Source organism: Octopus sinensis, linkage group LG3, assembly GCF_006345805.1.
Source record: "Octopus sinensis linkage group LG3, ASM634580v1, whole genome shotgun sequence".
Taxonomy (NCBI): Eukaryota; Metazoa; Mollusca; class Cephalopoda; order Octopoda; family Octopodidae; genus Octopus; species Octopus sinensis.
Window position 1 is genome coordinate 136141221 of NC_042999.1, and position 17147 is coordinate 136158367.

Sequence of the window (17147 nt, forward strand, 5' to 3'; positions counted from 1 at the left end):
TCTATATGTCTCAAATATTTTGAGTGTTTTGCACTTAAGAAACTTTAAGTAATGTGAAATTGAGTTAATCTGTTATTAAAAACCTAAAACTTCAACCAAATAATGTGTTGAGTGTTACTTTCTTCTATTTGTTCATCCACTTTGTGGACTGAGATCCCTTTTGACAGTATTTAACACTTAGATAAAGTGGTAAATAGTTACGAGATGGTATCAAAAGATTCCTGGACTAGTTCTGTAGTGCACCAACAGATGGCAGCACATGGTTGTGTGTGCAGTGAGAGCTAGCAGTGACCTTCATGAGGTAGTGTGTTGGGTGACATTGCTGTGTTTACTTTGCAAGTTGTGAAATTTGTGATCATGTGTATGATCTGTGGTTTTTGTCATGGACAGGAAGTTGGAAGAAAGAGTCAACATGAAATTTTGCGTTAAAATTGGGAAATCTGCTACAGAGACATTGAGCATACTTCAGCAAGCTTATAGCAACAAGGCAATGGGTTGTATGTAATTTTTTGATTGGCATGTGTGCTTCAAAAGTGGAAGAATGTTCCTTGAAGATGATGATCAACCTGGAAGACCTGCTCATTGTTTTTTTTTTTTTGATATTCATGGTATTGTGCATCAAGAATTCATCCCTGAGGGCCAGACTGTCAATTGAGAGTTCTACTGCGACATTTTGAAGCATTTGTGAGAGGACATTCAACAAAAGTGACTGGATCTGTGAAGAGAGGAATTGGATTTTCCATGACAACAATGCATCATCACCAAGCTATCTTTACTCTCTCTTTTTGACTCTTTTACTTGTTTTAGTCATTTGACTGCGACCATGCTGGAGCACCGCCTTTAATCGAGCAACTCGACCCCGGGACTTATTCTTTTGTAAGCCCAGTACTTATTCTATCGGTCTCTTTTGCCGAACCGCTAAGTAACGGGGACATAAACACACCAGCATCGGTTGTCAAGCAATGCTAGGGGGACAAACACAGACACACAAACACACACGCATACATATATATATATATATATATATATATATATATATACGATGGGCTTCTTTCAGTTTCTGTCTACCAAATCCACTCACAAGGCTTTGGTAGGCCCGAGGCTATAGTAGAAGACACTTGCCCAAGGTGCCACGCAGTGGGACTGAACCCGGAACCATGTGGTTGGTAAACAAGCTACTTACCACACAGCCACTCCTGTGTCTACTCATGAGTTTCTCACCAAAAGCAACATGATATCACTTCTGCACCCACCCTATTCACTAGATTCTGCACCTGCAGACTTACATCTTTTCTCCAAGATGAAAAAGTAGCCCAAAAGTCACTGTTTTCATACCGTTGTTTAGATCCAAGGTGAATCGCAGAAGGTCTTCAACTCAGTTATGGAAAATGGCTTCCAAGGCCCTCGGCTCAGTTATGGAAAATGGATTCCAAAAGAGGGAGAAACCCTGGGACCAGTGTATTGCTGCACAAGGTGACTATTTCAAAGATGATTGAAAATTTAGGTAAATATTTTTTATTACACATAACTAGTCTGGGAACTTTTTGATACCACCTCATATATATGCAAGTTAGCAGCTCCAGTTCTCTGAAGCTACAGAATTTGTTGTGTATATAAACAAACTGGCTACTTATTTCTATGGGATTGCACAAGTGAAGTAGACATCTCTGATGAAGACCCACTAAAGTTCAAAAATCAATTAAGGTTATTCTTCATTTTGTCAGTTTAGGTACAAAGCTAAAAATAATGAAATGTTACATGGTGGTAAATTTTGACTTATTAATCAGAAAAATAACATTTAAATCTTAATAAGAAAAGTGATTAAAAAAATAAATAAATAAATAATTAGATAAAATAAGAAGAAACATAAAAGACAAAACTATAGACAGTTTGTTGTATATAGGTTGAATGGATGTGAAAGCTCTGTGTTCTGCTTACTAATTATACAGACACACACAAAACACTTATACTGAATACAAGACTGTATTCTTGTTTAACTCTTTTTTTGCAAGGTTTCTTTGTATTGTAATATTGTCATGTGTCATGATGTTTACAACTTTCATGTTTGCAATCAAATTTATAAACCACTTTGGTCATTAGTAGCTTGTTTGTGAGTTCACATACCTATTGTTTTGTTACTGAAGGTTTTTTTTTTAATTTTAGTGCTTTTGTAGTTATTTATTTGTGTAAATTTATGGTTTGTTATGATGCATTATGTATTTTGTTTTACAAGACTTTTGATAATGCATTCATCTATTGAATACTTAGTATTTCTGTAATATATGTGCTTTGTATATTTTTCATATGTGTGATGTCTAGCTTATATCCTACTGTGTTGTATTTTTTCTTGAATTGTTCTAATGTTTGGTCTTTTACTTTGTTGAATACACATCATTAATTAGCATTTGTTTTTTATTTTGTGAATTTCTATATCTAGGACTTAGTTTGTGAAGGAGAACCTCAATGGTTTTCTATGTAAGGAATTTACCATTGACATTTTGTATCTAGGGAAACTCTATGATTCCAAGTAAGTTTCTACACTTATGTCTTTGGTGTAAAAAGATATGTTGTTTTCTATCTGAATGTTTCAGGTCTCAGTTCTTATACAAAGGAGCAAATTCAATGTATTACACCATACAACATGACAAAACTATATAGGAAAATATTAACAGACAACACATTTATATTATTATTTTCTTCCTTAATTTATTTCAGTCATTAGACTGTGGCCATGCTGGGCCACTGCCTTGAAGGGTTTAGTAGAATAAATCAACACCAGTACTTACTTCTTTTTTTTTTACATCTGGCACTTATTTTATTGATCACTTTTGCTGAAGTGCTAAGTTACAGCGATAAAATCAAACCAACACTAGTAGTCAAGTGGTAATGAGGGACAAACAGAAACACAGACACACAGACATGTACATACACACACACATACATACATGCGTATGTAATAGTTAATGAATATACAACAAAAAGTTATGCATTCATTAACATGGGTAAAGATGAATATATTACAAATAATAACAATTTTCTGAATGACAAAAATAAATTCATGAAGATTAGAGAAGACAATACCAACATATTGTCAGGTAATCCAAGATACTTGGTATATATGAAGTCCTCCTCAACCATCCTACCTGTCACTATATATGAAAAAGTCACTCCTCAATCTTCCTTCTGATTATTCCTCTTGGGAATCCTTAGGTTTACATTGGGAAGGCTGTATGGAATTCTTACCTACTTCCTTCATATTGAGCATGGTCGCTGCACAATTGACAGTGAAATCCTCTCTTCTTACCTGAAAACTAAAACTTCTGACTTATTACATTTGACTGAGTAACCTGAAAGCTAAAAGGTTAAACTGCTCTAGCTATAATGGGTGGGAGATGAGAACTGAGTTCTGATAGACTCCTGCCTGCATACTAAATTTCTTGTTGAACTTACTGCTAACTCTCACCTTGCTGACATCATCTTGGTATAAAGCTTGAAATGGCACCTATAAAGCATTTATCTATTCCTAGTTTTTTTTTTTCTATAGTATCCATCATAATTAATGTAGTTATAGTTTTTTCTGTATTTTGATAGAAATAATGTTTATATCCAATGTGTTTCCTTTACACATACACATACAAAAATATATAAATACACATAAATAATAAGAATTTCTTTGTGCGTCTAAAAGGTCTTGCTGAATATAGATGGCTATATGAGAAGTAATTAGCTTATAGTTAGTCAAAAATTTGATTTTTTAAAAATTGGTTGGGAGGAGTGTTATTTGTTGTTTTGTGCACATATGTGTCAATAGAGTTATTGAAGAATGCTAGAATCTTAGAAAAATTAGTTATTTGCTTATCAATAGTTGGTATTAGTGCAATAATTGTGTGAAATTCAATTATGACTTTTGTTTTTAATCAAGTTTTTTTTTTGTCTAGTGCTGTGTGGTGTTCACCTACTTTCTCTTTCGCATACTAACCTTGGCCTTTAACACTTTCACTCTGAAGATGACTTCATGTCTGGCAGGAAAGCTCAGTTAATCTCCTGTCTTCACTTAGTATAGAACATATGCCATACCTTCTTTCTACATCATAAGAAACTATGAAGAGTGCAATATGAAGCTGGTAAATAGACTTTCGACTCATTTGATCAACCAAACATACATAAATGAAAGGATGTATCATATTTACATAAACACACGCATACACACATAATCACACACTTGTTTTCCCAAACCAATGCTGCTTTATTATTACTACAAGTTCCATTTGATTAAATGCTATTTGAAGAGTGTATGACAAAGTAAATGCAATCTACATTCTATATTGAATAGTTTGTACTTTTCATTTCTAAACAGAAGCATATACATAAAAATATGCAAATGTACGGAAGTTCACACACACACACACACACACACACACACATGCACACACAAATATATATATAAATAAATATATATACATATATAAATATTTGTATATATAAATATATATATGTATATATATATAAATATATATATACATATATATTTGTATATATATAAATATATATACACACACACACACATACATATATATATATATATATATATATATATTGATACCTGATACAAAGAAAGGCTAAATGTGCAAAGCTTATATGTATGAGTGTATGTGTGTGTGTGTGTGTCTATGTTCCTAAAAAGAATTTAATACATAATACAAAAAGGGCTAAATGCATAAATGTAAAGTTTATGAATATATATATATATATATATATATATATCTTACACTTTCAAACACCCATGTATACATACCTATATATCTCACTCTATATATACATGCATGTGTGTATGTGTGTGTGCATGTGTGTGTGTGTGCAGTATATACATATATATAAATATATATGCATGTCTGTTTTTAATATACACAGTATAATATCTAATAACAAATAAGTATATATACACACACACACCTTTCATACATACACATAAAATCTCATTATTTTCATTTTAATTTCATTTCATAATGTTATGAAAAATATTTCTGCTTGTTCAATAGCATTATTCATCTTTTACAATTTTGTTTAATAAAATACTTTTCATATCATCTAAAATTAATTTATTGATCACATAAACATACAAATTATTATGTATTTCTAACCTGTAGCATTTGATAAACTTGTTTTATATACAACAGTTATTCACTGAGTGAATGAAGTTTAAAGTATGACATGAAACCACCAGCCAGCAACACTCAATCAGAATTTTCAAATGCAGACATAGTTTTAAGCCTATGACAAGATGATAAAAATTATAATCTGTTACACTAAAAAGCTAACTGTACAGCCCTCCATTTTTTCTGTTGTTGGTGCTTATTTCCAGAGTTCTCTAAGTGTTATTAGCAAACATTATTTTATCTTTATGACATGGTAGCAGCACTGATTATAAAATGGATGATATCTTCATGATTTACTTCTTTTTTTTTATTTTTATAGTTCAGAACAAAACCTTTCATGCTAACTAAGCTACCACTTTCCAAAATTTATTTTTGCAGATTTGAACATTTACCGTTAGATGTATGCTTTTTCTATTGGTAACGACTCAACCACTTAAGAGACTAAAAGTGCATGCCTTGCCTATGGGAACAACACAGCTGTTGTATCAAACTTTTAAACTAGACCAATGTGGTATACTGACCATTCCAGCACCTTAACCTTACAAACATTGTACCACTCATTATATATATATATACATATATATATATGTGGATGCCTACATACTGGCAGGCAATTTGACAAGCTGATATCAATCATTCTTTGAAGTTAACAATGAAATAAGTAAGATATGTGCATCTATCATATTTTTAATCTCTGATTAATAACATACCACAAAAAAAAAAATTACATTTAAGTTCTAAGATTTTTCTAGAGGCAGGAATTCAATAAAGTGTTGTGCTCATGCATTGATTAGGTCATGTCATAACATACCAATGCAATTCCTCGGATGATTTTTCTTTCATCTCATACAGATATAGGATTTACACATAAAATGACAAGCTTGCTACCTGCTGGCTAGTCTATGACAAAGTGGAAAGTATTGAATTCACTAGCGTTGAGACTATTAATCAGCTTGCATTCTTTATGTTTCTCAATGCATTCACTGCTTCCTTTTTTTGTTTTTTCTTATTTAGGATGTATCCATAAATTTTCTGTTTAAAGTGGTTATCAATACTTTCAACAAGTTCATCTTCAAATAACCAATCAAATCAGATTTACTCATTGCAGAAAAAATCTCTGTACTATTAAAATGGTTAATAAAAACAAGACCTTTAAATACAACCAAATTTTGCCATGTGAAAAGGCACAAATAATATAGTTAAAAATGTGTCCTCAAGAATAATATTTTGTCTTATAGGAACAAAGTGATGAACAGAGTTTATTACATACAATCCTATAGAATATTTTGAAACTCAGAAAGCACACATAAAAGAAACCTGAAAAGAAAAGGTAAAGGAAAGAGAAAGAGGTGGCAAGAAAGGAGTGAAAAAGGGAGAAAACATAGAGAATGAAGATAAAAAGAGGGAAATCATTTCAAAAGCTTTAAATTGAGTAATTTGAACGAGAAATGTTAAAAAATAACAAACAGACAAGGAAAAAGTTCTAGTGTATTTTCAGCACTATTTTATCTCTCTTTTCAACTCCATTCCAGCTACACCCACCCACTCTTCTATAATGAGGGTATCCATGTAGCTTTTTTACACCAAGAAACCTCTTCTGTTCTCTGTTCTTTTATACTTTAACCCCTCATGTAGCATAAAACAACCTTCCTCTTTACTATAGCTCCACTTAGTCAGAGGGGATCTTTGTCTTGTATGCTGCATATGATCTAACTAGTGCAGGTGTCAAGAAAAAAAAGTACTCAGTACACTCTGTAAAGTGGTTGGCAGTAGGAAGCGCATCCAGCAGTAGAAAGCATGCCAAAACAAATATTGGAATACAATGTAGTCCTCAAACCCACTGGATTCTGTCAAACTGTCCAACTCCTGCCAGCATGGATAATGGCTGTTAAAGGATGGAAGGACTGAAATGTGAAATATTACTAACTTACAAAAAATATCATTAACTAATAAGTGTCATGCTTTGCCTTATGCCTCTAATTTTTGATGAAATTGTAAGGGAGCTGTTATGACATGTAACATATTTTGGCATTTTTAGGCCTGATGGAGCTTTAGTAGAGTAAATGCTTTAATTTTTATGGTGTATGCATTGTAACAAGAACTATAAATAATTCTCAAAGCAGCACCTTTATGCAAATTAACTTCAACATATATGTGAGGTTTGGCAGCATTCTGTAAGTAGTGATAAGCTGTCAGCTGCCAGTAGAATGACAGATTTAAGTGGACATTGATGAATGATAATAAGCCTGATCAGTTTTTTCACTCGGTGTGTTTGCAAAACTCATTCATCTAACAAGATGTTATATATATATTGAGAGAGAAAGAGAGAGAGAGAAAGATTAGTCACTCCATATATGTCTATCATATATATATATATATATATATAAATAAACTGATAACTGAAAATTTCGTTTTATGTTGTACTTAGTTTTAAAAGAATAATTGCTTTCAAGTTTTGGCACAAAGCCAGCAATTTCAAAGGAGGGGTAGGTTGATTAGAGTAACTACAGTGCTCGACTGGTACTTATTTTATTGACCTCAAAAGGGAGAAAGGCAGAATTTGTACTCAGAATGTACCAGCATGCTAGTGATTCTGCCAGCTCAACACCTTACAGTTTTAAAAGAATTATTAACTAAAGTTAATTCCTACAATTCAACCAATTCAACAACAGTTTTCTTAACACTTTTGTTGCCACATTTCTGTTGAAAATTACGAAATATTTAAAGAAATAACTTTGTCATTATTAAGCTGCTGTTTGGAACATAAATTATTATGAAAATTTGATGGATAGGTTTAATATAAACCATTTTAAATCAGGAATTTTGTGCCATAGAATTAGAGACAGAATGAGACATGTTGGTATCTAAAAAAGGTTAATTTGTTGAGATTATTCTATAATTATTCCAGTTCTTTTTCTCCCTTTTCACATAACTTTTATTTAATCCCCCCACACTTTTAAAAGGTTCCTCAGATTGTTACAATCAATACAATTAGCTTCAACATGATTATCAATATAATCACTTCTACTATGGGCATAAGGCCTAAAATTTTAGAGGCAAGGGCTAGTCAATTAATTTGACCTCAGTACTCAACTGCAGAATGAAAGGCAAAGTTGATGCTGGTGGAAGTTGAACTCAGAATGTAAAGAGCTGGAAGAAATTTTATCCAACATGCAAATGTTTCTGCCAGCTTGCTGCCTTATTATTATCAATATACTACTACAATATTATGATTGCTACTATTCTTATAGAATTCAATTATCTAATTGCTGAGGGTATTTCTAGTTCTTCAGTGACTTTTGGTCTCTATTTTTATAATTTATTCTGCATACTCACAACCCTCACTTCTACTTACTTCCCCTTCGACTATTTCGTAAGGATTAAACTTTTTTAAGATTTTTATTAATGGAGAAGATATTAATATTTAAAAAGTATTTTTTAAAGCTAACTTTGAAAGTATGTTACTATTTCTCTCTCTCTCTCTCTCTCTCTCTCTCTCTCTCTCTCTCTCTCTCTATATATATATATATATATAATATATATATATATATATATGAATTAGAAAAAAAACACCTTTTATCAATTCAACAATAGAAAAATTTAGTTATACCATATAGAAAAAAATTACATCCTATAGATAAAATTAAATATAAGATAAAAACATATACCAATGATTAAGTAATGCACAGAATAATAAATAAAATGTATATACGTATATATTTGGTAAAATGACAAATATATATATATATATATATATATATATAGAGAGAGAGAGAGATTAGTCATTCCCTATATGTCTATCATATTTCATTAAAAGAACCAGAATTCATAATTCAGTGTTATTTAAAAATTTCACTGCTAAATTCCCAAAGTATATAATGGTGATGGTTATGATGATGATGATAATGATGAAATGATGATGTTCCCCATCAAAATTATAATGACAAAATAATAAGGATAAAACTTATTAAAAATGATAACGACCATGAAGGCGATGATGATGAAATAATGATGATGATAGTGATGGTGATGGTTTTGATGATTGTTACTATGATCATCATTTCTATAATCATTCCAGATAAAAAAAAATCATAAAAGTTAATTTTTTCACATAGTTTTAAATGAAATAGTTCAAGATAAAATTCTTTAGCATCTAAACCGTCCATATCTGGTCCAAACATTCCACCTGTTTCATGATTGAACTGGCCAGATCTGGCCTCTCACACCTATCCTACAATGTCATTAAAAATTATCCAATCACACATCAAAATCTCAATGCTGTGAGATAATCCATGATTAATTCAAAACAACATGAATAAATAAGTATCACATTTGACAGAGTAGTCTAAATACTAAAAGTTTAAGCATCACCTACCTAATATCTTTTACTTCTTCTAGTCATTGGACTATGGCCATACTGGGGCACTGCCTTAGAGAATTATTTTTTTAGTTGAATGAATCATTCCTAGTGCTTAGTTTTTAAAGCCTAGTACTTCTTCTACTGGTCATTTTTTTGCTAAACTACAAAGTTTGTAGTACTTATTCTATTGGTCATTTTTTGCTGAACTACAAACTTTGTAGTTCAGCAAAAAATGACCAATAGAATAAGTACTAGGCTTCAAAAACTAAGCACTAGGAATGATTCATTCAACTAAAAAAATAATTCTATAAGGCAGTGCCCCAATATGGCCATAGTCCAGTGACTAGAAGAAGTAAAAGATATTAGGTAGGTGATGCTTAAACTTGACTGGCTGTCAAGTGGTAGTGGGGAACAAGCACAGACACAAAAACACACACATAAGGACAGATAAACACACACACACACATATGTGGAGGCAATGACAAGTGACTGCAACCTATGGCAATATGCCATGCTTGAGAAGTCCCACCAAGCCAAGTAAAAATGTAGTCATGGTTGATGCCAGTGTTGCATAACTGGCACTTGAGCCAGTGACATGTAAAAAGCACCTTTCGAACTTGTGCTACTGGAATGTAAAAAGCACCCATCAAATGTTGGACTATATGCTGTGCTTGAGAAGACCCATCAAGCCAAGTGAAATCATAATTATGGCCAGTGCCAGTGTTGCATAACTGACACCTGGGCCAGTAGCATGTAAAAAGCACCCTTCGAACTTTGGGCCTCATGGATGCAGTGACAAGCAACAAGGACCTTTGGGAATATTTCCATGCTTGAGAAGACCTGTCAAGCCAAGTGACAATGCAGTTGTGACTGATACCAGTGTTTCATAATTGGCACCCATCAGTGGTACATAAAAAGCACCGACTACACTCTCGGGGTGGTTGGCATTAGGAAGGGCATCCAACTGTAGAAACCATGCCAAATCAGACTAGAACTTAGTGCAGCTCTCCAGCTTATGAGTTTTCAGTCAAACCGTCCAACCCATGCCAGCATGGAAAACGGACGTTAAATGATGATGATATATACAACAGACTTCTTTCAGTTTCCATCTACCAAATCCACTCACAAAGCTTTGGTTGGCCCAAGACAATAGGAGAAGACACTTGTCCAGGATGCTACACCGTGAGACTGAACCCAAAACCATGTGGTTGAGAAGCAAGCTTCTTACCACACAGCCACACTTTATAATTGAACTTCCACTCCTTTTTACACAATGAATGAATAAAGCTCATATCAAATATCAGACGTGGGTTGGTCCCATACACAGATACAGAAACGGTGTTGTAGTGTGTGCAACAAAGACAGCAAAACAGTTATGTACACTGAAGACAGGTCACAATATGTACAACAGAGACAATGTGTATAACAAGGACAGCATGAGAATGTATACAAGTAAGATGGTGTAGCAGAGATAGTGCCATAGTATGTGTAGGGACTGAGATGATTGGATGTGGCAATTTGAACATTGATAATTTGGCATGGCTAATGGGATATTCAACCTGTGTTGGTAATAATATATTTTGCTGAAGAAGACAAATAGACAGACACATACACATGTGTGCAGAAGTATATACATGGAGAGAGAGAGGGTGGGAAGAGGCTGGCAGGTAGGCAAAGAGAGAGAGAGAGAGAGAGAGAGAGAGGGAGAGGAAGAGAGAAAGGGTAAAGGAAGAGAGATACAGGCAGAGAGAGAGAGAGAAGGAAAGAGTGAGAGAGAGAAGGAAAGAGTGAGAGAGAGAAGGAAAGAGTGAGAGAAGGAAAGAGTGACAGAGAGAGAGAGGCAGGAGAGGGGGAGAGATGTAGAAAGAGGTAGAGAGAGACACACAGGAAGAAGGAGAGAGGGTATGAGAGAGGGATAGAGTAGGAGATAGAGGTTAGAGAAGACAAGAGATATGTTAAAGTGAGAGAGAGAGAAAGACAAAATGTTTGATAATAATAATAATAATTGTCGAACCAGCCATGCCAAAATAGGTGGCACCAAAACATCTCATACTCTTGTATACAATAGAGAGGGTGTCACAGTATGTACAATAGAACAGTATCACAAATTTATGTAACAAGGAAAGTGTCACAAATGTATGTGACAGTGTATGTGAACAGTGTCACAAATATATGTCACAAGGAAAGTGTTGATAAAGAAAGTGTCATTGTGTCAGTATCAGAGACTGTCCCATATGGTGTACAAGAATAACAATGTATATGAGATAATATAATTGTTATAATAGTTACACTAGTTATCTAATAGTTATCATAATAGTTATAATAGTTATCATAACTTTTCTGTTATCAGTATTATAATATTGGTTTCAAATCTTGGCACAAGGCCAGCAAGTTCAGGAGAGGGGTAAGTAGATTACATTGACCCCCAGTGCTCAACCCTGAAGGGATGAAAGGCAAAGTTGATCTTGGCAGAGTTTGAACTCAGAACATAAAGATGTATGAAATGCTACTGAACATCTTGCCTGACACAGTTACAATTCTGCCAACTTGCTGCCTTAATCAATATTAAAACACTGATAATAGAAATGTTATAATACCACAATAAAAGTCATAACTGGGGAAAACCAGTATTATTGAAGATGATAGTAATACCGAACATGAAATATTTAAAAAAAGTAATAATGATAATAATAATAATAATAATAATAATAATAATAATAATATAATAATAATAATAATAATAGGATATCATTTTTGAATTTAAAACATTACCTTAGAAATATTTAATCAGCATTGATATTAGAATCCATAACAACAGCCTTAATGAAGTTAAATCGTGATCATAATAGTAACCTCAATTATGATTATATTCAAGTTATAACAGTTAAATATCATAGTAGTGACCGTGCTGAAGTGGTAATTGCTGTAATAAGGCCCAGCATAATCACAGGTGAGTAGAATGAAACCAATCAAAAGGTAAAATAAAGTCATCATTGTGGAATTATAACCAATAGTAAGTATATTATTACAGGTACTTGAGGCTTTGCCTCTTGCATGCCAAGAAGTGACATAGAATCCAAGGTACAATTGTAATTATAATGAAGCTTAAACAGTGAACATAATGAAATTATAATGATTGCATTTGCAAATATAATAAAGTTATAATGATGATTATACTAACAGTAATAGTAACGAAGTTATAGTTGTTATCAAATAGAATTCACACGATGAAGTTATAGTAGTGATTATAATAGTGACTGTAGTGAAGTTTTCTCTTTACATTGACTTCTATGTTTATGGTTAACATTACTGTTCTCTTCAATAATGCTGTCCAACTTCTCTTCAGTCATAGATTATGGATAAAAGTTGAAAACATGAACAAAGATAAATATATCATTACACTCTTATGGTGAATTTTAATTTGAATGTGGAATTAGTACATAGATTGCAGTATGAAAGATGTACATCAATCATTTAAAAACATACACAGACTGTTAGCTTAACATTTATTACCTTAAACATTTATTATTTTGTGTCAAATTTTTTGTCACACCAACTGCAACCTGGTTACTAATGTGATTTCACTGAAATCCAGTGAAATTCTGTTAGCGCAATGAAAATTTTGAGACCAAATAATAAATGATTGAGTGAAGTTAACAGTCTTCACGTGTTTTTGAATAGTTAATTTGTGTCTTCCATGCTGCAATCCTTTATGTTTCAACTCGTGATCTTAGATAAAATCATTTGCTTGGTATGTATACCACTGAAATTAAGAAATCACTTCATCTGATAATCAACTTTGACTATTGTAAAGACATAATTTCACTCAGATGGTCAAGTTTACCACTGAAAAGATAAAGGCATGATTACAACCTGAAAATCAAGTTTGACCATTAAACATTTAAAGATATTAGAATCTTAATGTCAGTCTTGACCACCATAAAGATAAAGATATTATTACCCTCTTTCATTCAAAATCAACCAAAACCCCTATACTATCATGGTCGATGCTGACCAGTGAAGAATTAAATGTATCATCATAATGTGTAATGGTACATTACATATGGTTAATTTTAACTTCTGATCATTGTAAAGATAAATATGTCATTATTTTAATCTGATGGTTAATTTTGATCATTGCAATAATAGAAATATAATTACAACATTCAGATCATTAATTTTAACCCCTGAAAAAGATAAAGGTATAATTATAATTGGATGGTCAATTTTGATCACTGTAAAAAAAAAATATATGCTAAGATGGTCAATTTTTGATACTGCAAAGATAAATATATCAGTCTCTTGCCATTTCTATCCAGGCACCCTCAACACACTTATCTCTCCTCTTCTCAATACTCATGTTGTGTTCAGTTCCACCAGGCTCTTTTGAACCCTACATCTCTTGAATGCTGGCCCTCTTGAACACCCCACTCTTGAACTCTGCTCTCGATTTATGACATATTCCAAGTGGACCATAGCAATAACTATAGTCTCTGACTACTAATAACATAGAAGTTTGGTTTTCTCTCTCTCTGTCTCTGTCTGTCTGTCTGTCTGTCTGTCTCTCTCTCTCTCTCACACACACACACATGCATACACATACATACTCATACAAAGACACACATAATTAGGATGGAAGAAAATAGAAACAATGGTATGAATGAAAGATTGTTCTGAAACTTGCAGAGATGAATAATTGATAGTCAACTTTGATGAGGGCTAGTCTAAGAATCATGATGTATTCATTCTGTCCATTGTTCTACTGCCAAGGTAGAACTTCATTTCAGTTAATTATTGCTGAACAATGATATCTTATTTTTATTACTCTAATATATAAGATGATTTCATGCAGTGATAAATTTAGATGATTCTGTCAAATATCATGAATGTTATCACCAAAATAATACATAGTATCAGAAACAGGAAACCAATCGTATAATGAAAGGTTCTTACCGACATCAAGGTTCCAATATTAGATTTAGCAAAGTTTATAACATCTGTGATGACAAAGCCACTTCGTTTGGATGCCAGGCTCCATAAGGCAGTTAAGTTCCCTCCAGCCAATATCTCAGGCTTATCAACAAGATTTGTGTTATTCTGGTGGTAGGAATAAAGAAAACAAATTGAACATCAATAAAACCTTAACATTTAACAAGAGAGCATGAATATATATTGTATTAACAAATGTTTAACACCATCACATTTAGATCACATACATCACATTGAATCCATTGCACTGCAATGTATCTATTACATAACTTGCAATAGATTTATTACATTAGCTGTAATGGATTCATTATGACAACTGTAATAGACTCATCATATTAACTGTTAGGAATCCATGAATATTAACGGTGAAGAAAACAAGATTACAAGTTCTTTCAATTGCCTTTAGTTGTACTGTACAACATAGCTGTATTCATCATACTAATGATAACAAATCTGTCATATTAATTGAAATGGATTCCTTAAATTAACTGCAATGGATTGACCTCTTTAATTGTCATAGCCCCAGCATATCAAATGCAAAGAACTCATTACTTCACTGCAATGGATCTACCATTTTATCTGCAATGGATATATCACATTAACTACAAGAGATTCTTAACATTAACTGTAACCAATCCATTGTATTAACTGCAATAGACCCATCTTATTTCTTACAATGGGTTCACTAGAGCTACCACATTAACTGCAATGGATCCATCACATAAAATAAAATGGATCCATGATATAAAGTGAAAATTATGTATTTTCTTCTTACAATAATAAGACTATAATTCTATTAAAACTAGTAGTAATATAACAGTATTCTATTTTCCATTAAAGATTTGTTTCATTTACTACATTCAATTCTTTCTATTCATTTTATTACAGTTATTATATTTTGAGAAAGCTGTTTATTTATTGTAATGGAACTTCTTTATTTCCTCTCATCAATGGATCCATTCCATTTGTTCTAAGTGATAAATCTACTCAACTCTTTATAAACTTATTCCACATACTGTAATGAAACTTCTGCATTTATTGTTGATATGTGATATTTTATTATTTGTTAATAGGGAATCAGAATAAAGTGCTCCCTGGAGCTAAAAACACATTATTAAACTGAAGCTAAATTACATTAAAGCTATATCAAACAATTTCAGAAATATAATATTTCATTATTATCAGTGAAATTATCTTCTATAAAGATGTTCATATTAGAAACAAAAATGCCAATTCTATCTAAGATGAATTAAATACAGTTAAATTCAAAATTGTGTGACAACAATAGTGTAATTGCTGGAAGTAAATTGGTCAGCATCTATCTATTAATATCACCATTAATAAAAGTTTTCCTTTCCATTTGAATTGGTTAAAATTAATTTCTTACAATTTATGTAGGTTAACTTCATATTTCTGCTTATTTCCCTACAACTTTGATAGCTACAGCTCTTGGAAATTTTACATAACAATTCTGATTACATTTTATCACAAGTCTATTTTGTGTGATTTCCAACCATGTAAAAAGTAAATTTTACAGATTAAGTTTTCTTTAACAATAATTTTAATACTTTCTTATGTTTGAAAATGAAATAAAAAGAAATATCTATGCGTAATGTTAGAAGAAATGGAGCTATTTTAGAGACAGTTTGCCTTCAGGCAAAATTCTTCATCACTTAAATGCCAACTTAAAGCTGAACTTTTAGGTTGCTAATTGGAGACATAGACATGGCTATGTGATTAAGGCTCTTGCTTCCCATCTTTGTGGTTTGGGATTCAGTCCCACTGCATGGCACCTTGGATAAGTGTCTCCTGCTATATAGCTCCAGGCTGATCAAAGCTTGTGAATGGATTTGGTAGAGGCAAACTGAAAGAAATCGATGGAGTGTGTTGGGTGGGGGCTGGTTTGTGAATATCCTTGTCTTGATATCATTTGATGGTTGTAAACAAGCAAGTCAAATAATGGTGATGGTGATGATGATAAATCTGAAAATTTCAAGTGATGTATCATGGAAACCATATTTCTACAATCTAATCAAAACAGCCATGAAGATCTGTTGAGAAAAATATTTTAGTCTCAAGCAGTTGTTGATTACCATCTTTCATTGTGTACAGAAGAAATATAAAAAAAAACCCTACAAGGTTAGAAAGCCCACCTTCACTGACATTATATACATGTTCTCTACCCTTCTTATCTATGATCTCTATACCTTTCAAGTCAATATATTAATTTCATTTTCAACATTCTTCTTCTAAATGACATTCATTTGGAATTTTTTTACACTCACTGTATTTCAACTCTAATCTCTCACAGTTTTAACAATCTTTCATCACTTTTCTATGGTGGCTGTACTCTCATTTCTCTTATAGAAACCACTTATAAATTTATGGTGTTCTGGGTACAGTGATAACAAGTTGGTTCAAGTTTAAAGAAGTGAAAAAAAAATGAAACTAATCTAAGACAACATACAGAAACAAGTTCCTTCAATTGCCTTTAGTTGTACAGTAGGGTGTAGTTGTATTCATACTATTGACTCCATCTGTACCAAACACAATCAATTCTAATTAGTAGAGTGTCATATCGATAATTTAATGAATATTTTTCCTTCAGCAATCTAATTTGATCAGAAATCTCTAAAGTGTGT

At 32.4% G+C, this 17147-nt stretch overlaps 1 protein-coding gene across 6 annotated transcripts in view; it reads right to left on the minus strand.

The window, feature by feature from the left end:
- Positions 1 to 17147, minus strand: part of LOC115209732 (transmembrane protein 245) — a 482091-nt gene that overhangs the window by 278049 nt on the left and 186895 nt on the right. For all 6 annotated transcript variants that reach the window (XR_004998339.1, XM_036501362.1, XM_036501365.1 and 3 more), the window contains exon 9: positions 14470 to 14613. Coding sequence is in view for 5 of the 6 variants with exons in the window: in XM_036501362.1 (XP_036357255.1) it covers positions 14470 to 14613 (144 nt within the window). In the remaining variant the exon portion in view is untranslated. The remainder of the gene's footprint in view (positions 1 to 14469; positions 14614 to 17147) is intronic.